Below are 27,269 nucleotides of genomic sequence, written 5' to 3'. Positions count from 1 at the left end.
TAGAATCAAACTTGAACTTATGTCTGTGAATTTCACTTATGCGACAATATCAATAATATTATATATAAATATTTGGAATGCAGGATATGTTCTTGCAATTAAAATATGGAACAACAATTCTATGTGGTGCACAAAGTGGAACACAAACACCTCTTGTTGCTGACAAGATATTAAAGTTGTGAAATTAAATAAATTAGTGTATCAGTAACCATATTTAACCACAAAATTTATTGGTACACACTAAGGAAAATTCACTGAGGGTTGGGGGAGCTCCTTCCTCAATGACAGGTACTTGCTCTTTATCTCATTTTCCTTACAAGAAAATGTGACAAGGGCTTCTTTTTTCTTCTCCTCAAGGAAGTTACATAACAGACCTTTCAGCTAAAATCTAGAAGGACAAATGAGTTAATAAATGTCAAATGTTTTTGAAGGTTTTAAAAGAATAGAGCAATATAAATCTGTGGCATTAAAATGAGTAATCCTAAGGGTTCCAATTCAGTTATCAGATGGTACCCTGCCTTTGGGCATGTCCTCGAAAAGGCTTAAGTTTTCCAAGGCAGGCAAAATGAGGTAAGTAGAGGTAGCCATTATGAAACGACATCTTAGAAAATGTTAACTAGGAAAAACGTTAATGAGGATATTGCAGAGATTTTAGGTTGAGCATATTCTTGAGTTAAATAAATCTGTTACTTATGAGGAAACCTACTATGTGACAGACATGGATGCTGGAAATACAAAGAGTCGGACAGGTCTTGCTTTCAAGGAAGCTTCTAATAATTATACAAATAGCTACTACAATCTGAGGCTGGTATTAGGCGGCGACTTGCACAGATTCCAGGGAAAGCTTCTTAAAGTAGAAATGGGAGGAAGAACAACAAGATGATGCGTATTAAATCCAAGAGAAGGAGTAGAGTCATTTAGATGTCATTTCAAACTTACAGTGACATTGGCTCTTGCTAGGGGGAAAGGGGGGGCGAGAGAGGCAGCTGTTGCCAGACGTACGTCACATTGAAGAGACAAGATGAAACAAGGAAATTCTCTTTCAAAACACAGTGGGGAAAAAAAAAATCCAGAACTGCCCTGAAATAAAGAAAACCTTCTGGTATAATGTGCGTTGCTAGGGATTTATTTTTTCCCCTCCTTTCTCTCATAAGAGAGTAAAAATCACACAGATACAGTCAAGCCCTTAAGAGTTTTGTGAGCGTATTGCATATCCAAGACATCAACTGACCATGGTGTGGTTAAGTGTGTGTCTACAAAGGAAGGGTTAAACGGAAGGGGGTGGCTTGGAGATAGAAAGGCAAGCAAGAAGGTTTAAAAATGCTGTTTTCCAACTTGCAAAAACTGAACTTTTCAGCTCCCCAAAATACACGTGTGTGTCTGTAAGCGCAGGCAGATCTATTTCGGTAGGATTTTTCTTAAATTTAAATCATAATTTCTCTGTTTCTGTCTCTCTGTCTCTTGCTGTGCTGCAAACAGTGAGCAGCCCCCTTAAGGATCGCACGGCAAAAGCTGCAGGAGAGGCACTGGCAGGGCTGTTTATTTATGAGCCGCGTTCAAAGCCGCCCTCTCCCGATTCTGCCACTGCAAACGACTACCTCCGAGCCCGGGTCACCTCTGGGGCCAAGGAGTTGGGGACTGGGGCTCGGGTGGCTACTTCTTCGGGCAAAGTTTGCCCGGACGTGGGAGTGAGGGGGCGAGCCAGGGCGCACGGGAACGCGCGCCGCCAGCCGCCGCCTCCGCCCAGCGTTAGCAGCCTTGGCCTCACCTCTCCCCTCTCCCCCGCGAGGTGCAGGCTCCCCGAGCGCAGCCAGGGGGCGGGGCCGGGCCTCGAGGGGCGGGGTCAGGGGGCGGGGGCTCGGGCGGCTATATAAGGCCAGCGCCGGCTCAACTTCGGACTTGGTGTTATTTATTTGGGAAGCGCCCGGACGGCTGAGCTCGGCGGCGGCGGTGGTGGCTGCCGCAGACTGTGGTTAAAAAAAAGAAGGCGGCGGCGGCGGCGGAGGAGGAGGAGGCGGCGGCGAGGGATGGGAGCGCCGAGGCGCCCAGGCGCAGGCCGTAGCTGCCGCGCTTTCTGGGCACGGCGGGAGTGCTGAGCAGAAAGGGGAGCGCCGGGGCCCGCAGCCCGCTCCGGAGGCGCGGGCCGGGTTTTTGTTTGGCTGCGCTGAGCGCCAGTCAGCCCCAGCGAACAACTCCAGTTACAACAACAACCTACCTTCCTTCCAGACAAGCGAGACTTGGGCTGCTGCGTCCGTCCTATTGTTTAGACACTTGCCAGGGGCTCCGGAGTCGGCAGAGCCACCGAGTCCCCGCTCTGAGTCGTCGCCCTCCCTCTCCCCCACCTCGCTCCCTGGAGCGGGAGGCCAGGAAAGCAGCGGGAGAGGGGAAGGGGCTGGAAGGAGAAGGACTACCCGGGACTGCGGCCGCCGCGTCAGGTGCAGCTCCTGGAGCCGGGCGGCGTCGCGACGCCGGCGGGGGTACCGCCACTGTGGCCTTGGGGGACGGGATTCAAAGCCTGGGAAAAGTTGCTGCACTTTGAGAAGGAAGAACCACTAGTGGGAGACCGCCGTGGGCCGGCCGTGGCTCTGCGCCCTCCAGGACTCGGCTCTTATTTCTTCCACCTTTGCCATCAGGTGTCTGCCGCGGAGCTGCGGCGTATCCGGGAGACAAGCGGGGCTGACACGCGCGCACACACGACTGCCATTCAGCTGCCGCCTGGCTGTGCCTGGAGTAGCGGATCCCACCCGCCCACCTGCCACCGAGCCATTCTCCAGTACGCCCCAGCAGGACGCTGACACCTCCAACCTTGGCCTTTGCCTTTCCACTCCTTCCGGTCTGCCTGGCTTTAAGTCCGCCCCCAGTCAGTCCCCACTCAGTCTTCGCAGCAGCTCTCGTCCTCCACTTGGCCTCTTGGAGTTCCTCGTCGGGGTGCTGACTAGTGGATATTTCTGCCTAGCTGCGGCGGCCCGACTGCCCTTTTGTCTTTTCTGCGTGACCTCGGGGCAGGTCCTGGTGCAGAGCGTCGCCAAGGACGCCGAGCGGGAGGCGGGATTGCCCAGACATCTTTCAGCGAAGTGCATGTGTGTTTGTAAACCATCCTTGGCTATCGGGAGACCGCGAGGACCGGTCCAGGCTGCGGCGGAGCCGAGGGCGGGGGAGAGGCCGCGTGAGTGAGCAGAGTCCAGAGCCGTGCACCCCCAGAACTGCGCGTCTGCCCCGTGCGCCCCCGCGCACCATGCCCAGTTGCCCCGCGCGTTCTGCTACGGGCCTGCTGGGCTCCCGCGACTTCTAGCTTCGGGAACCCACTTTGATCGGGGCCATAATACCTATTGAGCTCCCCTCTTCTGCCTCGTACCTTCGCCACTGGCATCGGATTTGCAGAAGCGTGCGTGGGATCAGAGGACGGCCCTCCCCCCCACAACCGGCTCCTGCATCTTCGAGGCCATTGAAGACCCAGCTCTTTTACCGCCAAGTTCATCCTTGGGAGACAGAAGACGCGTGATCTCCTCTCCGCTGCTCTTGGGGTCTCCTTGCAGCCCTGGCCAGGCTGATTTATCCTCAGGACCTAAAGTTGCCCAAGGAGCTCCTGCTCTGCCAGAGGAGGGTGGAGAGGGAGGTGGGAGGCGTGTGCCTGAGTGGGCTCTACTGTCTTGTTCCATATTATTTTGTGCACATATCCCCTGGCACTCTGGGTTGTTAGCCCCGCCGGACACTGGGCCTCAGACACTGCGCGGTTCCCTCGGAGCATAAAGCTAAAGAAAGCCCCCAGTGACGGCGAGGAAGGAGGTGGCGGGGAAAGATGCGCGGCGTTGGCTGGCAGATGCTGTCCCTGTCGCTGGGGTTAGTGCTGGCGATCCTGAACACAGTGGCACCGCAGGCGTGCCCGGCGCAGTGCTCCTGCTCAGGCAGCACAGTGGACTGTCACGGGCTGGCGCTGCGCAGCGTGCCCAGGAATATCCCCCGCAACACCGAGAGACTGTGAGTATGCGCTCTTAGTCTTTCCCTCTCCCCAACCGGGCCGTGCACCCCTGCCTCCCTTGGAGGAACCTGGCAGCTCAGGGTCCTGTGCCTGGGGCAGCCCTCACTAGCTCTCCCACATGCGCATCCTGGGGTTGAGCTCTCCGGGAGGGCACTGGTCAGGGAAGGGCCACTGTCCAAGGAGGGGCGGGTCCCCTGGCAGCTGCGCTAGTTCTCCCTCCCCTGCTCTCGTCCCGCCACTCGCAGCTCCTTGAAGGCTGGTTTTCTGGGGCTGGGGAGCGGGTAGGTAGGGAACAAGTTCTGGAGGGTGCCCGGGGCGAATGAGACGCCACTTTGTTCTCCAGACTCCATAAACGGAGTCACCTTGCGATTGCCAGCGCTCCAGGTCGGTTTCAGAGCCCAGTCCCCGCTCTTGTCGCAGGCTGGCGCGGAGGGGATAGCAGGGAGACTCAAAAGAGAGAAACTTGCCCTCCCCGATTTTGTGTCACCCTCCTGGGGGCGAAGGGTAGGAAGAAGGGGTCATGGAGTGCCTGGGAGTGCTTCTCACAGGTCGCGGGGAGAAGGGTGCCCCAGGACGGCGACAGCTCGCATAGTAGCCGCGCGCAGCCCCCCGCCCCCCACTTCTCCAGGGAGGGGAAGACGGCGTCAGGCCCCAAGGGACTTGTCTCAGCGGGCGACTGCCAGGGAGGACCGTGTCCCATCCGTTAAGCGAAGTTAGTGCTGGTTCTCCAGCGCCAACCAGCCCAACCGGGTCTTACCGCTGCGGCGACCCTGCGGCGCCCGGCTGCCCGCTCCGGCCCTTCCTGCTGAACCCCTGCGTCCCCATCCACCTTTCTGGCAGTTTCTGCGCCCCTTCACGTGGCAGCAGCTCCCCTGCCTTCCCCTCTTCGCGCTCTGTTGCCCGCAGACGTCCCCGCCTCCCTGTCTCTGCGAGTCTCTAATGAAGAAGTAAATGCAGACCCGGTGTTGACGGCCCACGCGCTCCTGGTGGGGCGCTTCCAGAGTTCAGCGAAGTGGAGCATGGAGGCCGTTCTCTTTGTGAACGCCGAGGCCGCCGCCCCGCGCCAGTCCGGCCGCCCTAGGCACGTTGCGCTCTCGCGGTTGCGTGTGTGCCAGGAGGAAGCGAAGGGCGCGGGGCTAGGCCGGCGGGGGCCAGCGCGTCTGGACTCCTCCCGCGACCTTTTTGCCCCCGGGGTGTAAGGGTTTCGGGCCGTGGAGAGGAGGCGCTCCGACCCGCACGTCTCCACCCTCGCAGCCCATTGCACTTCAACTCGCCCTTCTTATCCAACCCATTTCTCTCGCCCTCAGTTTTAAGGCCCAAGTTGAGCCCCCTTTTCCTTTGCAAAGGGCTGTCTACCCCCAGCCTCACTAGGTTACCCCTACTCCTTCCTCACCTCTCCGAGCTGGCCAAATCGGGACTCTACTGGGGGTGCCTTGTCGGGATTCGATCCACATTTGTGTGGGGTTGGGGGGGTGGTGGAGATTCATGTTATATCCAATAGCCCAACAATTTTAGAAACAACTGCATGGTACTCTGCTTAGCATGGAGAAGTGGGTTGGGTAGAAAGGAAGAGAAGCCACGCAGAATTCTGTTTTAGCATTTGTCAATTTCATGCCATTCAGGACAGTTTAAAGTTTAAGCACGAACATGTATTACTCAACAAAAAGGGAATGCACTTGGGTGGGTGGGGGTGAAGGGGGAGCTTAGCAATTGAGTTTCAAGTCCTTGAAAAAATATACATCCTTATGAGAGATCAACAAAAAGTTTCCAGAAAATAGTTTACTGGGTGCTGACTTGTAAAAGTGCATCATGGAAACAGTTTGAATACAGATTTCAAAAGTGATGTTGTAGAGTCAAAGGTGATAGAGAGCTTGCTTCTATGAAGAGCATTCAAACCGCAGCAAAGCCTGGTTTTACTTGAAATGATTGGAACCAGGGCAAGTTTAGATCTTGACCTGAAATGCCAGAAAAGGAGATCGTGACTCCTGAAGGAAAAGTGCTGCAGAAATCTGAACAAAAATGTCAGGGCCTGAATACTATTTCCATTCTTGCCCCTGCTAGTAGTTTTCACTTTACAATCACAGCGGGGTTCCCTGAGCTGCAAATGAAGAGTTAAGTTTTTATACAAATAGACTTGTTGGAAGGTAAATGCCTAGAAATGCAAGTCTTTTAAGTGCAGTTATTTTGATGGCACTAATTTTTTTTTCTGTGCCTTGGGAAGTTTCGCCACCATGCTACCTAAGGATAGTGTTCTGAATTTTTATACAATTTCTTCCTGAATAGCATGAGAAAATTGAGTATTTAACCTCCCGAAGGGAACTTTTTTTTGGGGGGGGGGTGCCTAACAATTATAATAAAATAGTAGAATACCTGTGAAATTAATATACAATCCTTATAGAAACAAAAATGGAAAGCACTCTCCCATACACAAAACACAACAAACACACACAACAAACTTTTTTGTGATAATGTAACTACTTCATTTTCTTGTCATATGCCAGCAAGAATGAACTTTGCAAATGTGTTGAGTCATTTTAAAAATATCCTTTTAAAGGTTATCCTCTTCTCCTTCCTACATACTTTGTACACTACTTTAGTAATTGAATTAACTTTTAGTTCTGATTTACTCTAAACTTTACTTGAAGCAGGTTCACATAGAAATAAAATGGAACTTTCACTTTCTGGTTTTTCTCTTAGGGATTTAAATGGAAATAACATCACAAGAATTACGAAGACAGATTTTGCTGGTCTTAGACACCTAAGAGTTCTGTAAGTGCATCCTCTGTATTTTTTATTAATTTTTTTTAAGGTTGCATATTTTGAGTCATTGCTGGTCTCAGTTTTTATAACTATTCTGATGACAGTAACATAAAAAATTTAAAAGTTCATGGTTTCCTTTTTTGTGTGTTTATCATTGTACTACAACCTTTAATAAAAGTTGGGGCTTTTTTTTTTTAAGGTTGGAAGCATGCCACAGAACCAATAATCCAGAAATGACCTCAGATCTTTGTTATACCATACCCTAAGCGCTTTATGCATATAAAAATGTTGAATAATTGTTTTCACAAAATGAATAAGTAAAAAGAAACATTTGATACTTTTAGGATTTGAAATTAACTAAAATATTTAAGTGGATCTGTATTTTATTATTAATAACCAAAGGGTTCTCTTTTTTTTGCAAAAATCTAATTTCAAGCATTAAAATCAACCATTCAAACTTTTCAGCAGAGTGTATAATGATCCATTGGTCATATTTTGAGTTTTTTATATTTTGTGTTTCTGTAGCTTCTATAAAATTGTTGCAATATGATTACTTCTTTAATTAGTGGGTTAAATTAGCTGTGAGTAAACCACCACTTGAGAGTCAATGTAATGTTAAATTGTTCTCACCCACAGGACTGTAAATATTGACATCCCAGTAGCCATACAGTTTTGACCATTGTGCATTCAGTGTTCTAAGTTTTAAGAGACACATTTTGGTCATTACAAATTATTCCAGTTGTTGATGTGTATCCATGTCAGAATTGAAGTATGTGTATGATGAATTACTGTATTTTGATTCTTTGGTTAAATTGAAAAACAGTGTACCAAAAAAAGCTATCAAAGCTTCAGTGTGAAGGATTACTCTTCAGATACACTATTAGTTTAAGGGTCAGACTTTTGACCAGTAAATCTCATGAGAAACTGCATTCGTATTAAGTTTTGTGGTGCGGACCCTGCTATTTCCCTTCCATGAGTACACTCAGATATGTTATTATTAAATTTGATATTGGATCTCAACTCAGAGCAAAATTTAACTTTATAAAGGGAAAGAGTTTACAAATCTTCAGTTGCTGAATTGAAATTTATTCAGATGGTGAGTGGTAACATTAAGAAGCATGTTATATTTTGCATTTCAGTCAGCTTATGGAGAATAAGATTAGCACCATTGAAAGAGGAGCATTCCAGGATCTTAAAGAACTAGAGAGACTGTAAGTATTTTCAATTCCAAAGTTATGACAACATAACTGTGTTTTTAAAAAACACTTAAATTTCAAGCATCATGTCTTCAATTTCATGTCTTAGGTTTTGAAAATTTGCAGAAAAAGGAGGGTGAATCAGTGGTTTTCAGACTAACTTATGACAAATACAGTTCCTGAATAAATAATTCTAACTTGTAATTAAGCTCAAAAACACAGAGTTAGTTTTCTGAGACATGTATTTCCTTGATAATCATTGCTTTGGTACTTCAAGATGTACAAGCATTTCTTATTCTTCATTTGATTTGTTTTATTTGCTCATGTAGGAAGAAAGGTGGTACTTTTATTTGCATTACTGGTGCATTAGGGAAGAGAGAAGTTGTGCTAATCGTTATTTTCATTTTCATGGTGGTGCTTTGTGTGTCATCAGTGACGTTTGATGAAATATTTTATGTTTTACTGATAAAGATTTGCTTTTTGATATTTAGCATGGTGAACGTTGTTATTGTTAATACTTTCCACAGTTGTATTTTATTCTATACTAGCTTTAAAAATATTTATTCTGGAAAAATAATCTAAAGATTATGAAAGTAAGAACTGTGTTATCATATTGTGGTCATTCAAAGTTGGTTTCCTTCCCAAGAAAATTAAATGTAGACTTCAGATTTTAAGATACTTTTTTTACATATTACTTGAGGACTTTAAAAATGTTTGCAGTATATATCTGCAAAAGACAAAACCTCTGTCTGAAATAATTAAGATAAATTACAGACTTTTTAATTTGAAGTATGAATTGTATGTCTTACATGTCTTGATTATTCAGGTTTGATATGTTTGCATTTTGAAGGCAAAGAAAAGCTCTAATAAAAGCAGCAACAATTATTTTAATAAGTTTTCATGCCTGCCTTAATAATCACTTTAAGTAAAAATATTTTTTTCAAAAAATAATAAAATCTAATGTTCATTTTAGGCTTAACACATATTCAGGTTCACTGGGCAAAAGGGCAGAAGTTAATTCCCTGTAATTGTCCATAAGAAGAAAAATGGTTTGTCCCCTTCCAAGATATTTATAAATATTAAGACTATATTTTTATCACCTCAAGTAAAACACAGAAATGTCTACTTTATTTTACTATTAGCCTTTCTCTATGATAAATATTACAATACAAGGACTGTAATTGTGGAATTCAAAGTAAATTTTAAATCACTACTTTCAACTAATTTTAGAGGGAAATAAAAATTGGTAAACATTTGGTTGCATTCATAACAAAGCTTATAAGTTCATAGCCTGTCTCTAAATATATAAAAAATACTCTGAAAGTATTTATTGTTTGATCTCCTTCATAGACTGTATGATTAGCTAATTCCTAGTAAGTAACTTGCAAAGATAGTTTAATCTTTAAGAAAGCATCAATATCATTCAAATGTTTGCTAAAATGAATAGATAATTTAAATTGTCATTTAAACTTTATGTTTTCAAGAATAACTTTTAGTCTTCACAGGAAAGTATCTTGAGTTTGGTTGCTAACTTCCAAACCATTGAAGGAATTTTGATCGCTTTTTTTGCGGTCTCTATTTTGGTTATGTTGTTGTTTTAAATATTTTCAGGAACACTAGAACTAAAGAAACTTTCTCATTCTTTTTCAAGTCACTTCGGAGTGTTGTCTGAACTTTCATCTTGATTAAATTAACTTTTCCTAAAACTTATTGACCAGATGCTATATGCTCTGAAATTTGATTAGAGTTGTAAGTAGGTACTATTTTTTGACTTTTACTTCCTCTGGGAATGTCACTTCATCTCAGAACAATTTTCTATTCTACTAAGTCAGATGTTTCAGAGTGGGAGGAGGATTTGTAATTTTGAATGAAAACTAATATATATGCAGGACTTCTTTAAATCACCCCAGCTGTTGGCCAAGAGCAAATATTTCATATTTGTGAGGAAAAGCTGAGAAAATTCCTTTTGTTTACAACTGCCAAGTCCATCTGATGGAAGCACATTGTTATCTGACAGCCAATTCATCTCCTTGGGACTCTGGAATTCAAAACCATTTCTTAGGAACATTGTGGATACACTTTTCAAATATTTATTTTTTTTTAAATACATTAAATGGTAAGGCAGGTTTGCTAAGGAATGCATTCAATTTATTGTGAAACAAACTATTTTAAATTTTGTTCAGTGTATTGATTTAAAAAATTAAAAAAACAAAAAACAAAAACACAAACTACCCAGAGAGTTCCATAATCAAACTGCTATGGCCTATGGTATATATCTTTATTTTAGTTAGTGTCATTAACACCAAAAAATTGCTTGCTTTTTCAAAAAGCTGCAAGAGACAATGTGAGAGACAAGAAGAAATCAATAAATTAACTTTTTACTATGTATTGTGTAAATTTATATGGTTTTTAACAATTTAGTTGTGAAATTTAAAATTGGAACTCCAAATTATGAAAAAGGTGTACAATTAGGTTTATGTTGTAAATCCCATTTATATACTGAATAGTGATTTAATTTTTATTCCTTGTATGAAGAACAAAATAAAATAAAAACATTAATTTTATTCGTGTGTAATTTATGGTTTTAAGTTGTTTTCATTTTAAAATGATAAAACAATTATAAATTACATTTTGTGAATATTTCATAGTTGTAAGTTTTTCTTTTTATTTTATTTTATGTTGATGGACTTTTAACTTGATCTATAGAAAAATCTGAAAACAGAAGATAAATATCTGTACCTTTTTTAAAAATTCAGCTTTTTAGTCTGCAAGAAACAGTCATGTTGTTGATTTGAATTTAATTGTAGCATGGAATGACAAAGTTATTATTTGCAAATCAAAGCATTATAGCTATAAAAGATAGTTTTCCCTTTCAAAGAGTGGATGAAATACAACATTTTCAGATAAACTGTCAAGAAGGAGTTAATAGTAACATACCTCCTCCTTTCTTTTCTCCTCCTCTCCCTCCTTTCCTTCTTTTCTTCCCTTTTAGTTTCTTTCTTCCTTACCTCTCTAACTAGCTCCTTCCCTCCCCTGCCCTTCATTCTCTTGCAACATGAGATGACACATCATTGTCAGAATGTGGTTATGCATCACTGTAAAAGGAGGAAGTTGTAATCATGTCTGCATTCCATGAGCACACATTATTTTCTGTTTTGACAGTTTGTTTCTGCACTCTCAGACCTAACATGTGCAGTGTCATATTTCCTAGGATGCTCTGTATTGCCAGCGGTACCTGTTTAACTGGGATGAAAATGAAGCCTTCAGAATGTGCCTCATATAGATTGTATTAGCAGATCTCCTGTTGCTTAATCAAAAAATTTTTCAAATGAAATGTGCTATACCTAGATGGCCAGTTAATTCAGTGGAAATTCGGAAAAAAAGGTCACATATAACCTGCAGTAAGAATCAGGACACTTAGGAAGTATATTTCTTTTATATACCTCAAGGAAGGTACCTGTGTATATCTGCAATAAATACTCCATGCAAAATTATTAATTTGAGATTTTTTTGAGGCTGCATAATGTCCTAGAGGGTTAAAAAAATAACACTGGGACCCAGCAACGCTGTGGGCTTGTGTAAAATTCTGTTGTTCACACACGGTTTATGGGGTTAGATACTACAGTCATTCAGTTCTATTTTATGGCCTTTTAGGGGGACCCAGACCATGTCGGGGTTCCACTAGTGAAAATAATCTTCTTTTGAAAGTTCCTTGATAATACAAATGGAAAAGTATGAGAAAGTTTTTGAAAATGTTTAGGGTTGTTATGGGACATTGTATTATTTACTCTAAGACTGAAAAGTGAAATGCATATATGCATAGGTTATGTTGGTAAGAATCAGTAGCATACTGTAAAAAGTCTTGGATATTAGGCTTTGTGTGAACACTGAAACCATCTTATACCCTTAAAATAAGGAAATTGTGGAAATAATAAAGGCAAGCATGTGGAGTGTTCATCTTTTTCCACCAATACTTGGTAAATGTGTGCTTTTAAGACCAATACTGCTTTAACTTCTCCTAGTGTTAGTATAATTGGGTTTGAAATGACATTTTTCTCACTAGCTTTGTCATTTGATTACTCATTTATGCTTGAAAATGAGCTCGGAAAATATTATTATGATAAAGCCATGTAAGGAATCTTGAGCAGTCAAGCTGTTAACTGAGACATTTAAATTTTCCACCAAGTTGATATAAAGAAAATATTCTTTTTAAGTTAGAAAAGTCTAAGCCCCTTTACAGTGGAGCCTACATTTGACTAAACACTACACTGTAATGAGATGGTATGTAAAAGACACATTTGTTTAAGGTGATGCTGAATTAGTTCTCCCTGCATACACATAGCACCCCTAAGCAGGGGACAGACAGTGTGAGTGAGGCTGAGGAAGTATGATGTGGTAGGTTTTTGTTGTAGGTCTTTACACATGAGTTCAAGTAGAGAATATGTTGTGGAACAGGTCTGAAAGAAAGCATCATTTATCCTCTGTTCATCAAGGATCTGGACATATTCTCTGTTCATCAAGGATTAGTCTCTTCTGACTAATCCGACAAGTTTATAGGCAACACATAACACATACCTTTTCTTAACAGAACGACAGTCTAACGGTGCTAATCTCCTTGGAAAAGAATGCAAGCCCATCTCAAAAGAATTGTTTTCTGGTATCTTTCCACACAAGTTTAAAATCATGGCAGTCATTTTCTTGGAAAGTCTCTTTAAAGGACACGTCAAACTCTGTGACAGAGGCTGAGTATGCACATAGCATAAAATATAAATGTTCTAAAAGATAGAATAGCCATTATATGCCAGTGATGTTCACCTATTTATAAGCAACGTGGTCGATTTTAAATTAGGTTTACTGACGCTGGTCGTAGAAAGCTTTAATCCCTGTGCACTGTTACAAGTTTTGCAGAACATTGAATCCATCTGAGAGAGTTTCTCATGCAACATTTTTTATGGGCCTTGAGGTTGAATGGTGGTGAGAAGGCTCGTTTGCTCTTTGTGGACCATTTTATAAATTCTGAAGCAGCGAGGGTGTTTATTTTTCCCACATCTGTTTTGGGTCCTCTTTTGTGACAGTGTTTGCTGGATGCCGTGTCCTTTGTACCTCCCCTGAAATGAGTAGTTTAGTTTGCACTGTTACAATGTATTTGTGGAAGTAGCCAATGTCAAATATTTTACGTTTAATTCCCTCTCTCCTTTCTTTTGGATACCTTTCTGCTTGAATTATGTCTTCTAGACTGAATTTCACAACTTCACATGGAAAGAGAGACATTTCTGCATGGACTTCATATATATTGCCGTTACCTTTTTTCAAACCAAGTGTTATCTGCTGGACTGGAAAGCATATTGATGAAAATGCTTTCAGAACGAAAACTTGATAATAGGGCTGTGATTTGATCTCATCAATATTGCTTTACTATAATATTTACAGAAAATTATTTGGATGTCCTCTCTACAGTGTCCATACACTCTGAATACAGATGGACAGTTTTGGAGCAGGGGCTCTGTGCTGCTGTTTGAGGTTCTAGAGTAAAAGCACAGAATGTGGATTATCTAGAAATCCCTGTTCTTCGACATCTTATTTTATCTGCTGATGCTTGGTGTCTCATGGAATACCAGGCAAATACACATTGGTTGTACTGTTGATTATGGTTTCTAACCAGATACAAGCTCCCCTTTCTCCTTTTGAAATCAGAAACGTTAGGGAAGAGTGATATCAGAAAACCCTTGGTTAATTCCACTGAGTGATCTTGATCACCTTGCTTCATCTTTCAAAATTTCAGTTTCCTCATCTTTAAAACAGGGATAATCATGATATCTCATAGTGGCAATAAGTAAGATAATGTACATAGCTTCACAAAATGCTGGGCACAGAGCACTTAAATAACTATTATTCTACATTTCAACATACCTCTCTTATTTCTCAATCGTTGAGATTAGGAATTATTTTATCTTAGCTGCTAAAGTGTATATATGATCCATTTGGCTTGTTACAGTCATATTTACATTTTTTTAAAATGTTCTTCCTAACATAGTATATGGTCAACAGGAGAGATGTGAAGAAAAGGTAAACAACCATTCAATGGTTATTTCAGAGTATTTTTCATATTCTCTCTGAATATGTAGAGAAATACCAGGAAATAAGGGGACAACAGAGGAAGCAATATTTTGCTAATAAGTGTTGACATCCCTAGCAAGGAATACAAGGGATTAAGTTATCACTGAAATCACTGCTGAAAATGTAAACTTTATTTTATTTACATAATGCAAAATAAATTTTAAGATCCGTGCTTTGAAAATGTTAGAATAAAAACATTTTTATAAGAGAAGTCAAAATTTACCTGAGAAGGTGGCAAAAAAGGGGGCTAAATAGTTTTACGCTTGATCATTCATGTAGGAGAAATAGGAGGTTAGAAATGGTAGGCTTTAAGGCAGCATTTATCAAACATTTATTACAGACCTAGCACGCTGCTAAAAACACCTTATATTTGCACTGACAAGTAAGTAAGGAGCACAAAATTTTACTGGCTTTGGTAAAACTGTTCTCATATTACGTTTTGAATTAGATGGAAGGTTGTGAACATTAATTGAATTTAGGTGAAAGTTGCAAAAAGTAAGAGACGATAACCCCTGCTAAAGGACAAGAGTCACAGACGCAGCTGGCAGATAATAATTCAAAACAATGTTTGTCAATATGTTCAGGCTGCCCTTCAAATTGAGGTTGTTAAGAATCAGTATTTGAGAGGCCAGTGGTGTTTTGTGCGATGCAGAAAGATCATTCACTCCTCTGAAAGTCAGACTCAAAAACAGCTGGTAGCACAGAGCAAACAGTTACTGGAATCCCTTCTTGTCTTTGCCCTGGGAGAAAGTATCTCAGAGACATACATTACACACCTTTCTGAAACTGTGAATTGCCATCTAGAGAATTATCAAGCGTTTCTGGAATCTTATGGGCAGATTCCATCGAGGGGTGAGGACACATGACTTAGATATCATTCTATCTCTGTCTCTTCTTTGACACCATTGAGTGTCTGTGCTCTGAACAATGATAATTGACTCACCTGGTCTGTTTAACAAAGCTAATTTATGTTGGCTCCCATAAGTAATCCTCTGTGATATCTTTAATTCACTACATGCTGTTTCCTGTTCTGGAACCATCAGATTTAACTTCAACTCATTTATGTTAGAGATCTTATTCTGACACAATCATCCTCAAGCTGTTAAGCAAATTTCTGTCACATTAAAAGCTAGGCTACTTTTTCTCTAGCTCTGTTTAGTAATTGTTATATACCTTAATAGTCTTTAAAAGAAGTTTAAATTTTAAGTAAGTGTTCTTTAATTTAAGGGTTTAATTTCTGGTGATTGTACAAGCATCTATCCTTTAAAATTTTTATTTATTTAATATTTTGAAAGTTTTTTGCTTTTTATGTTAATGTTTGTATAACCATTTAGCCTTAGTATGGATGGAAGAGAGAATAGAAAAAGTGGAGGCAAAAGTGTCTTCATACTCCTTTAAATACAATAAAAAGGAAACGTATACTGTTTTGTTGTATCCATATTACCACATTCCTTACTGTTATCTGTCCTTTTTGTGTGATGCCACCTTGTCTTATCCTAAAAACAGAAATGTATCTGGTGGGTTTAGACATATAAAGATCACTCATAATAACTTTCCTGAAATAATTATAAACTACTTGAATTCAGAGGTGAGTGCTTCATATATATTTTCATTTTTTTCTGAAATTTAAAATACCTAATTTTCAACAGGTGTTTCAAACCGTGAGCTGAACATAGAGCTAGCTTTTTTAAAAAATAAAACTTTGTTTTATTTACAATTGCTTCATTCATAGATACTTAAGAAATGGATCAAATAAATCTATGTTTTGCCTCAGGGAATATAGGTGAAAAGGAAAGCTTCAGCATTTTATTATTCTGAATTATTGTTTAGGAATGTTTAGACTGTATTTTTTCCAGAAGAGTGATTCAGAGGGCCTGTTTTAGTGTCACACCACCTTCATTCAGGCCCTAACTTTATGTCTTTGAACTCTGCTCTTCTCTCCAGAACAGCAGTGAGAATTGTACTTACTCACGGGGACGTGGTGAAGAGTGAATGAGATAACTTGTATAAACCTCTCAGAATAGTGACCATCACCTAGTAAGCTTATTACTTACACAGTGAATTAGAATACGTGTTAGCTATTACTTACACAGTGAATTAGGAACCACTAGGAATAAGAAAAGGATAATAATTAAGAAAAAAAAATAACACTTCTTGTATCCAACCTGAAAAATCTGCTTTCTCACAATATATGAAACTATACTGATGTAGACCCGTTAACAAGAAAGCTGGTAGCAGCTGTTGTTCACTTATATATCTGAATTTGTTTAAACACACTGAATTCTTTCCAACTTCTAGGTGATGTTGAGAATCACATCACCAAGGATGTTGATGGAATGGAAAGGAGGAAACTACTGTCTGGGACATGTGAAAGCAGGTTTGACAGCCAGAGAGTGGCATCAAACTCAAGGCAGGTGCCTCAGGGAGAATGCCAGAGGAATGTTGGCTTAATACAAAATGTAAATGCTAGGGCCTTGCTGAAATATATCAAAATACTACACAACGCTGTTCTCATTCAGCATTTCCTAAGAACCTACTAAGGGCCAGAGATTAGGAAATGTTGACTGAGAGCAGGCTGCTCTCTTTGGCTTTTCATATGGTTCAAAACTTACTAAGTGCCAGGGCAGAAGGGAGGGAATACAAAGATTTAGTCTTTATGCTTGACGAGCTCACAGTCTAGTGGGAAAGGGACCAGTACATGAATAAATATTACACAGTGTAAGGGACCCTTACTTATCAAATGCTGTGGGGACACAGCCAAGAGAAGCACTAACTTTTTGTGGGAGAATCAGGGGAAGGTTCACAGAGGATGTAAGAAAGCACCATTTGGAGAAAAGGAGAAGCACTTCATAAAGAGAACTGCCTCTGCAGGACCCAGGGGTTTGCCGAGAGTGCTTGCTCTGGCTAGAGATTAACAAATGAGGCTGGTAAATCTGGTGGTTTGGATCACATCATGAGAGCACATTTCTGCTATTTTAGAAATTGGAATTGGCTCTTTGGACAATGGAGGTCCTTCCAAGAGTGGTTGCATTCCTAGAAAAAAATCTCATTACCACTGTTGCAAATATTTGTAATCTGTTTTTAGAGGGAAATATAACAAAGTAACAATCTGCATTTCATTGAAATTGTATAATGCTAGACTTTGGAAGTACACTTTCTTCAAAATCATACCTAACAGAGAACAAATAAATAAAAGCTTTTGATTTGACTTTAAATTTTACCTTGTTATGTGCTTCATTCAAAAAAATAGTGTAAGTGGGAAGTAAATTCACTCTTTTACCACTAATTTTACTATTTGCCCCTACTTGTCTTGGCATACTTTTTATTAGTATGCATTTTATTAGGGCCTGAGAATGTTTCTGTAGATGACCAACTTCCTTCTGAGTTCACATAAAGTTATGGTGCCATCATTGCTTCATGGCATTTTTTAGAATGGAAAGAAGTTCTGAAGTTTACCTGGTCTAGCTTCTCACTTACAAACAGGATTTTTAAAAATTATATCATTTTCCAAAAAAAAAAAAAAAAAACAACTCATAGCCTCTGTTTGAATACATTTTGAGATAAGGAGTTGAGAGTTTCCATTTCTTAATAGCTAGTTCTTAGAAGGGTCTTCTGTATAATCGAATTTCTTAGGAATTACAATCCGGGGGTCCATTTCTGCCCTCTGGAGACTAAATAAGTATAATTCTGCATCTGCCCGATGACCCTTTCAATATGTCAAGATTGATATGCCCTCTTTTCCTGTCCCTTTTGATACTTATCTTTAAGACTTAAGAAATGCCTCTGCTTTCCTCAGTGTGGCATTACTTTCAGAACTATATCCAGAAGCTATACTATATAATATGCCTCTATCCCTCTCGAGCTAGGCAGCTTGTAAGTCATTTGAGTGCAAAATGTTACATCAGCTCTTTATCGTTTTATTTAGATTTGGGAAAAGCAGAGAAATAGACAGTTATTTTAAATTAAATGTTAAATTGTACACTTAAAACAGATGGGATTGGGATATGACTACATCAGAGATAGTATTTGCCCACTCTTTCTTTAACAGGTGTGCATACCAAGCATCAGGGCTTAAATTGAGTTAGAGTTGGAATCACACTCTTCTTTAAAACATTTACAACATTCCAATTTACTTAGACATTTTAAAACATTACTTAAACAGATTTGACGCCACTATTAGTTATACTGCTGAGCCTTAAATTCAGTTAAGGATTGGAAGCTGTGGGTTGAGGTTTGAACTCTGGGTTGGTTATTCTCCTGATTTTGCCTATGGGACAAATCATGCCGACAATTTCTCACACCTTTTTTTTTTTTTCTCGCAACTAAATGTAAAGCTAACAAAATTAATATTTCCATCTCCCCACAATTCCTTGGCTGAGATTTTAGGCCAATTGGGACTGTGTATGGATTATTTTAGACACCATTTATTGTGGTATTTCTGCTGGATATTGAAGTCACCTACCTTAGGCGCCTAAGACTGAGTCACAAAAATCCTATATTGTTGTGTATATTCTGGTTGACTGATGTTGCACAGGATTTGATTTTGGAGTTTAGACCCCAGTAATCATCATCATAGTAAGCACAATGGAAAACTGCTTTAAAGAGTCATGTAACAAAAGGTGTAAGCAACTTTTGATTTGCAATGCTTGAATTCTCTTGAATGTCATTTCATTCTTTTCTGAAATACAGGATGAGGCATGACACTACCAAATCACAGTCTCATTGTTGGGTATTTTCTGTGTAACATAAGCTTTGTTTTTGTTTTCTCTAAAGGCGTTTAAACAGAAATCACCTTCAGCTGTTTCCTGAGTTGCTGTTTCTTGGGACTGCGAAGCTATACAGGCTGTAAGTAGACACAAATAGTTATTGTTGCTTTGGGTAGTACCTTGTGTTTTATTAAATGTATTTTGGATCTGTTTCTGTGTGCTTTCCTGGAATCTATGCATCAATAGATTAATGGATTAAAAGTTTGTGTTTTTTTTTCTTTAGGAAATTTATGATTTGTTTTCTAGTGGTTGTTTTATTTGGTTAGGATTTAGCGGTTGATGTATGTGATACGGTAATTGGATTATTATTGTTATTTTTGGTAATGTGATGATGGCAAGATTTACCTACTTTTTAATGGAAATGTTTGATTAAGTTCTGAAGGGAGAAAATTGCTACTGTGCTTCCTCTTAAGAGGAAGCTGGCAGTGTGTTCTTGTAAAGTTGAGATTTTTAATGTTAGCTTTTTTGGTATTGTTTCTGGGCTCAAGTAGTAGTGTTTATTAGTCCGAAAATATTATTATAAGGTATTTAAAGAGGCTGTAAATTTCCTCTTAAATGTTTCCTTTAAAGCCAGAATTTCAGCCTCTGCAATATGAATGTATGGCAAGGTTTTCATATTAAATACGTCATAGACTATTAAAGGAAGTAATTCCTTAAAGGAGCATAATGTGAGTATTAGGGGGAATCACTTTTTCCTCCCTGGAATGCTTTTGCACTGACCTAATGTGTAATAGTGAAAACACATTTTTGAAAGCATTTAAAAATGAGATTTTCCGCCATATGAATGACTTTGTGCAGATGGGAGATAAGCTACAAAGTTTTGGAAAAATAAATAGCAATGATTATTGAGGTACATGCATGTTGTGAAAAAACTGCTGGGATGTATAGAGTAAATTGCTCCATTAGCCCCCACCTGGATGGTGGGAGTCCCATATGGTACTATTTGTAGAGAAAGTGAGCATATTTCCTTTTTCTGAATTTGTCTTTGTAGCCTACTAGTTCAATATAGTTATCAATTCCAGAAGTAGGAGGACTGTCCTCTCACACCCTTCACCCCCAAGAATAGCCAGGACCTTTGTTAATGTCCTCCTGAAACCTTAACAACCTTAACTTGCTATAGGGAGGTATTCCCCAGCTGACAGACCAGATCTTCTCTCCAGAGTCTTTCCTGACTTTGTTCCTCTAAGGATAGTTAAAATCACCTGACATTTTTCTCTCCTTTTTTTGTGTTCCCTGCTGCTCAATTGGCCCAATTTAAGTAAATTTTAAAAATCAAATAAAGAAACTTTGGAACTGCATTTTTAACAAAAATTATCTAAGAACTATTTTTACTAAGGAAATAGGATGTAGGTTTGCCATAAAGATTATATGTATGCATATCAGTAGATAATTATATCTAAATGTTTGTGCTTAGTTTCTAAAAAGGGTCATAGAATTGGTTTTGATAGTATTTCACTTTCAGCTTTAGTTATTGTTGACTGAGGAGATTTTTTAAGGAATCGACTTGGATTAATTTCCCCAGTTTAAGGTGGTTTAATCCATTGCAGAATCCTTCATCAGCAAATTATATTCTGCTTGACATTTTGCCCTCTTTGACAATATTACATAGCGGACCAAGAGATTTTTTTTATCTTTTGTTATGATTTTATAACTTTATGCAGCAGCTATATGAAAAAAGACTTGAAATCTTTAAGTGAATTAAAGAAACAGAATCCATAAACCTATGACAGCATTTCCTAATTAATTAAATGCATGTTGGAAAATGGGGACACAGGCAGCTAGAAAATGTGTTCAGAATTTTTAAGGTGTCTTTCTGGCTCAAAGGATTTGTCCTGGGGAGTAATAACAGCTAAAGCAATGTTTGTTAGGTGGAACTGGTTACAAGATGTGAATATTTTTATGTTTCAGAAGTTATATAACTTGATGGCCTAGCATTCAATATTGATGAAATGTATCTCTTTACATGAGATGTGACATCAGATTTAGGCACTGGGTGTACATAGAAAACTAGAGGTGGAATTTTTATTTGCATCCTCAAGTCAGGAATCTTAATTTGAGTTAAGGAACTGTTGCCTCATCTGAATTAGACTTAGGTGAATTGTTAAGAGTGCTTTTTCTCTCGAGAAGATAAGTTGTAAGCTGCACGTGACCAGTTGTTTATGATGGTGATTATTAATTAAATTAAACTGCCACTGGAAGTCTTTAATAAACAAAGGAACACACACTTGTGAAGCTGACTACTGACTAGTGTAATTATGAAAAGCAAGGGTACAAGTTCACATTTTCTTCATATGATACAGATGCCTAGTAGCTCACCTGAAACAAATATTCCAGCAGATGGGAAAATGTGCACAAACCTATATGCACAACATCCTTTCTAATGCTCATTTAAAAACATAGTTTTTTCACAAGAAGGACAAGTAACAGAACAAAGGATATGGAATTTTTGACAAATAATGGGGAAAAATGATAGGACAAGGAAAGTATTTGATAGTTGATATATGTATGATTGTTTTATAAATATATATAAAAAATATATAAGTATATATGATATCAATATGTTTATAGAATATATATTTTGACATTTGTATAATATATATAAACATAATATATTATATATGTAATATAATATATAATTTATATAATATATATAATTTATATTTATATAATATACATTTATATAATTTATATATATAAAGCAAGCCATATTTGCCCCTACTGTCTAATGCAGTAGAGGCGTACTATATGCAGAACTCATAAAAAAACAAATTTAGGATTTACTTCCTCTGTATAGGTTGTTCCAAGATACGAATTAATATTTCAATTTCTTTATTTTCTTAGTTATTGTATACTTTATTCGTACTTAACACTATGTTTTCCCAGGTTTATCACTAATTTAAAAGTCTACTGGTTTAATATATAGTTTATACACTGAAGTTTGGTTTTTCACATTGTTGGCTTAGATGAAAGCTTGTTGGATATACTGGACCTTGTGTTGCTTTTCTTTGAGCTTTGGAATAAATAATCACCATTTGACTAGTGGCTGAAAATAAGATACCAGGGGAAGAAGCACACATGCTTTTCACAGACTCTGAATGCAATATAAAAGAAAAGGAGGGTATACTGTATATGAATTATGATTCGACACGCTTGGTTGCTGCTAGCGGCCAAATATGCTTTTCCTTTGCTGTCTGCTCCAATTTCTCTTTGGACGGGTTGAGAGAGCACTACATGTTCAGGTCAAGATGTTTGCTCAGAAATAGTAGTACAGTTGCAGCTGTGTTTGTTGGAGTAGGAGACTAGTTTAAATAGCATTACCATTTATCCAGTCCATTAACAGAACTCTGTAAAATAATACCAACTCTGCATAAACTACAGGACAGTGTAATAAAATTACAAGCACTTGTTGACAGATGGAAAGTGTAAGTAAAGGGAAACTAAAATAAGGGACGATAGGTTGGAGGTTAAAAAAAAAAAAAAAAAAAAAAAAAAAAAGCCTGCATGAAGTTTTCTTAACTTATAGACTCTATCTTCCCCTTTGCTCCTCCTCCAAAATCAAGGTTGCATTTTTATTATGAACCTAAGAGAAGAGGAAATTATTTGTAAAGAAATCTGGAGCTGGTTAACTGAAGAAGAGATTGCAGGGAATTTTGAAACAGTTGATTATGATTGATTGAAATTTATGAGTACTAATACAAATCTTCCTGAAAAGTGTAATCTTAAAAGAGGCTTAGGAGTAAGTGATTCACACTTTCTGTTGAGTTTGCGACTACTAATCTGGACTCATTAAAGAGGAATTTCATTGGTAGTACTGCGGTTAGACATTTGGTTATAAATATTTGTTTTGTGGTTTTCGGTTTATTTCTTTGAGTATATTATATTTACTGAGACTTCTAACATAAGCTTAAGTATCCAAAGCACTTTTTAGAAACTCATTTTTCACTTTTATCTGCCAAACCAAACCAAAGCTAAACAAACAAACAAAAAGAACTGCATCTGTCCCAAGGACTCATTTTCTCTACTTCTTTGAATAAAAACTTTTTACTTCTGGTTCTCAAGTGCCATTCATTATTCCCCAGTGAGTTTTGGAGTGACTAAATTATCTAACATTAGGAATGGTATTTTTAAGGCCGAGAACTCTCTTTATGGCCTAGTGAATACTTACCTGAGACAAATAGATTTTGACTGCTTGATTTCATTGGCCGGGTCATAATTCTTTATCTGTCATATAGGATCTCAGATTCTCAAAATTGCTTTTGATAACTATAATAATTGGGACTTTCTTTCTTAAGAGGAAAACTTAATTTTTTATTAAGGTAATAAATTAATTTGTTCAGCATAAAAATATATATAATTAAGCTGTCTTTATTTTCCTTTCCATCACTGCCATAGGAGGAGACTTAGTTTTTGTTTCTTTAATAGTTATAAGAGCAACACAAGTTCATTGTTAAAAAGATTTAGGAAAATCAGAAAAAATAGAAAATAGGAAGTAAAAATTATCTATTATCTCACTACGCAGATATAGCCATTACTATACTTATCAATTATTATCTTAGAATTATTTTTATGATTATGCATATAAATGCTACTTAGATGCGTATTATGAAAACTTTTTTTTTTCTAAAACCCCAGGGTCTAGTATAAGGCTTGACCTTTAGAAGCTCTCATTAAGTGTTTGATGTATTGAATTAAATCTCTGTTGGGTTCAGGATTTGTAACTTGAATGAGCAAATAGTAACTCTGGGACGGCATTATAAATAATGGAGAACCAAATTAAATTTAAAGGATAACTTGGTCAATTAAATGTTTGATCCCCCTAGGTTCCTCAAACATTGAAGTGTTTCAGTAGATACAACACAGTCAAAATGATCCATTTTTCACCTAAGCAAAATATACCTTAATTTAATAAAATGTCGTATAAAACTAACTCCCTAGCTCTTGGATGTCGGTTTAGTCTCATAGGTTTCTTGGAGTCAACCGTAAAAGCAGGATACAACAGAGGAGCCCGTGTACAAATTTCTCTTGAATTAATTTCTGCCAGCTCTGATTAAAGTGTGGACTACTAGAGGTGTCAGGTGCCATAGTTTCCTGCTTCATTTTACTCTTGGCCTGTTTGGCCCCTGCCACAATAAATCCGACAGTGGTTGTGCAGGAATTGCAGGTTGCAGTTGCTACGGTTACTGTTGTTCAGCCAGACCGACATCATTACTCATCTAGCGTGCTGCCATGATAGCTACCGCTGGTTTCTGTTGCTGAGACTGCCAGAGAGCTTCGTGTGCTAAGGGTGAAAGTTCTGTCGAAGGTGGCGTCTGTGTTCTAATTTGGTGTAAGGAAACACTATCTGAATTATATACTGATACTTTGCTAAGGGGAACAGATTGACTCGGTATCGAGAGAGAGAAAACTTAGGAAACTTCACTGTCAGTGATTAAAACACCAAGTCCTTCATTACTTAGGTAACTTATTAATTACTTACTGGGCCCAAGGGACTCTGTTTTTGCCACTTAAAAAATAGAGACATACAAGGAGTATTGCATTTAAAAAGATTACCACTGTATAAACAAGACTTTATTTTCGAATAGGTAGACAACAGACTTGATATATGGATATCTGAACACAGCTCAAAATAGCCATTATCACTTGTCATGAAAGAAATAAAAGTGCAAAGCCCTGAGCAGGACCTACTGTTACTTTTTTTTTTTTAAATCAACGTGTAATCCTGTGATTTAAATGTTCTAAATCCAATGAAGATTAAGATTATATTTGAGATTTTGCCAGATCTAGTGTTTATGGTTTTTACTTCAAAGGGATTACTGATAGACTTTTTGCTAAAGAAAGCCAACAATTGTCCAGTTTCTGCTGTTGCCAGCACACAGAGTGGGCCTTCTGAGTGTGAAATCCACAGCATAGCTCATAGCATAAGAAAATCAAACGCAAGAAGGTTTCCCCACCCCCCACTCAGCTGTACTTATTTAAACGGCTGCTTTCACAAATGCAAATGTTTCTAACCCCACCAACAAGTACTCATGGTCTGCCAACTTGAATTTGTAGAATACTGTGATCGATGCTCAGGAGGGAAACTAACAAAATATGTGGCTCCATAGAATATGTGGTATTTGTGGGCCTCAGCTGTTGCTAACATCTGACCTATACTATGTAAATTAATGCCTAGAGAGTTCATTAAGAGTGATCAAATACGTGAATTTAAGTATATCATGTTCATGTAAAAAATATATTGTATACACATCATCAGGTAATATTTTAAAGTTTGTAAATAATGAAATTGCCACTACAATCTCAACGTTACAATTTTGGGGATTGAAATTACATAAACATTATTTCTAGGAATAAGGGTTGATAGGGTTTTAGTTATATTTAGTTAATTTTAGTGTATTTACGTTATGTTTTAAGACTGAAGTCAATTACTTTCTATCTTAAGGGAGGTTGTGTAAAATGATAGTGTTTAAATGCCTACTGAGATATTTGCGGTTCTGTTAACTTTGGAAGTCAGTGGACAACCGTATTGTCGAGTTTTTTTATCTTTAAAATGGGAAGGATCATACTATTTACCTTCTGGGGATAGCACAGTAAAATTTAAATTCCTATTCAAAAGAACATTGTAAATTTTCAAGATGATAGAAATTATATTTATATTATTGTCATCCTTTCATTGCAAGCAAGATGGAAATAATAGTCACTCAGATGTCCTTGCAACTTGCCCTCAGTCAGCAAAGTTCCTGATACTATTGCACAGCCCTCCTGCATTTATCCTTACTGTAGTAACACATAAATATGTGTAGTCACATTAATTTTCCTACTGCAGCAAATTGACATAAAATGTGCATTTGTACCGTGTTGTTTCTCTTTACTTGGCTGCAGAAGGTACATTAGGGCCAGGATATTCTTAATGAGATCTCTTCATGCTCTCCCAGTTGATGATTCATATAGTTTTAAAATTCATCTATAAAATAAATTACGGATAGAAACAAAAAGACAGTGACTCAGGAACTATTTATGTTAGCGCATATATTTAGATTGCTGTTTTAATGATGTGTTTTTCTGAATGACAAATGAAGGAAAAATACAAATGTTTGAAAATGCTGAGTAAACTCCTTCAACTATAGGTAAAGTATGCTGAAAGTTGTTCAGAAGATTTACGTATGTTGCTAAGGAACATTTTCACTACTAATAAAAGTTTTATTTTTTAAAAAATACAAGATTAATCTGTTAGCCTTGTAATATGTACATGTGATTTGGTCTATGGAACATTGTCATCTTTATATAAATTGCATAGGTGATTTTAAGTGCATTTTTAGACTACTAATCATGTCAAAATCCAGTAAAAATTGCAAATCTTTTAGCACTTTAAATCTAAATAATGTTACATTATGAGACAAGTTTGAACCAGAAGTCATTTTGTTTTGTTTTGTTTTTTTCCACAATTCCAGTACTTCTCAAAGTAGCATAGATACATATGGTGTATATCCACTCATTACACGTTACCTATAACCAAGTTAATTATAATCACTGAATTTTTTATGGAGGGTTAACCTTAAAATATTTTATAAATTTTGATATAAGAAACCTTTGGATGGAAGTTTTAAAAGGAACTAAATCTTAGAGAATGAAGCAATGAAGAGTAAAAAGACTGGTCCTTGACAACACCCATGGCCTAGGGTACAGAATAGAGGTGTGAAATGTTACCAAGAGAACATCTGTGTCTCTTGAAACATCCCCCAAATGAAAGTTTACAGCAAAGTATGGCAACTTGATTTAAGTGTTTTTTTAAAAAAATAAAAGAGAGAGAAATAAGTAAGTCTGGAAACAGAATGGGAAAAATAGCTTTGCCCCATCATGATAGGTTTCTTCTACTAGAGAAAGATTAAAGCTCGAAGTATGTGAATAGCTGAGAACAGCACAGAGAAAGGTTGATTGCTTCCCCTCCGACAGTTCCAATTGATTGAAAAAAGCCTAATTTAAAGTTCTGTTTGTTCTATGTCTTAAACCATCAGAATTCTCTTTTAGGACCCGAGGAATGCTCTGGAGGAAAAAGAATCCAAGGATAAAAAGTCATTGCAAGCCAACAATTGTTCCTAATCCTCACAAAATGCTGGAGAAATTAAATTTATTCTTTATTGCTCAAAGTGTTACCTAGGTCACTGGGCGATGGGAAAATTGGACTGGAAGTCGAGTAGGCGCAAGCTTTGTTTTGTGTCTAGATGCTTAACCTTAGACACGACAAGGCATCTTAGAGTGTTGTGGGAACTTGGTTCAGAGCATTAACACCAAGACTTTTATTACCCCGGATTTATAATAGGCTGTGCTGTCAGGAGATGAAAATGTTGTGTTTACATTTCAGTGTTAAATGATCATTTAATTAACACCTAAGGGGAAAAAAAACTTGTGAAATTCTTAGCAGCTTTTATTGTTGGTTTCCTGGGAGGTTTTTAT

At 38.5% G+C, this 27,269-nt stretch overlaps 1 protein-coding gene across 2 annotated transcripts in view; it reads left to right on the top strand.

Annotated features, from left to right (window-relative positions):
* The first annotated feature begins 3,091 nt into the window (after nt 1-3,091).
* The window catches only part of SLIT2 (slit guidance ligand 2), a 370,099-nt gene continuing 345,921 nt past the window's right edge, over nt 3,092-27,269 (top strand). For both annotated transcript variants that reach the window (XM_050791112.1, XM_050791111.1), the window contains exons 1-4: nt 3,092-3,978; nt 6,677-6,748; nt 7,879-7,950; nt 18,826-18,897. In XM_050791112.1, coding sequence (XP_050647069.1) covers nt 3,800-3,978; nt 6,677-6,748; nt 7,879-7,950; nt 18,826-18,897 — 395 coding nt within the window. In that variant the 5' untranslated portion in view covers nt 3,092-3,799. The remainder of the gene's footprint in view (nt 3,979-6,676; nt 6,749-7,878; nt 7,951-18,825; nt 18,898-27,269) is intronic.

The sequence above is a fragment of the Macaca thibetana genome, chromosome 5, assembly GCF_024542745.1.
Source record: "Macaca thibetana thibetana isolate TM-01 chromosome 5, ASM2454274v1, whole genome shotgun sequence".
Lineage (NCBI taxonomy): Eukaryota > Metazoa > Chordata > Mammalia > Primates > Cercopithecidae > Macaca > Macaca thibetana.
The sequence above is the reverse complement of the archived record's forward strand: the minus strand, read 5'-3'. Positions and strand labels throughout refer to the sequence as shown.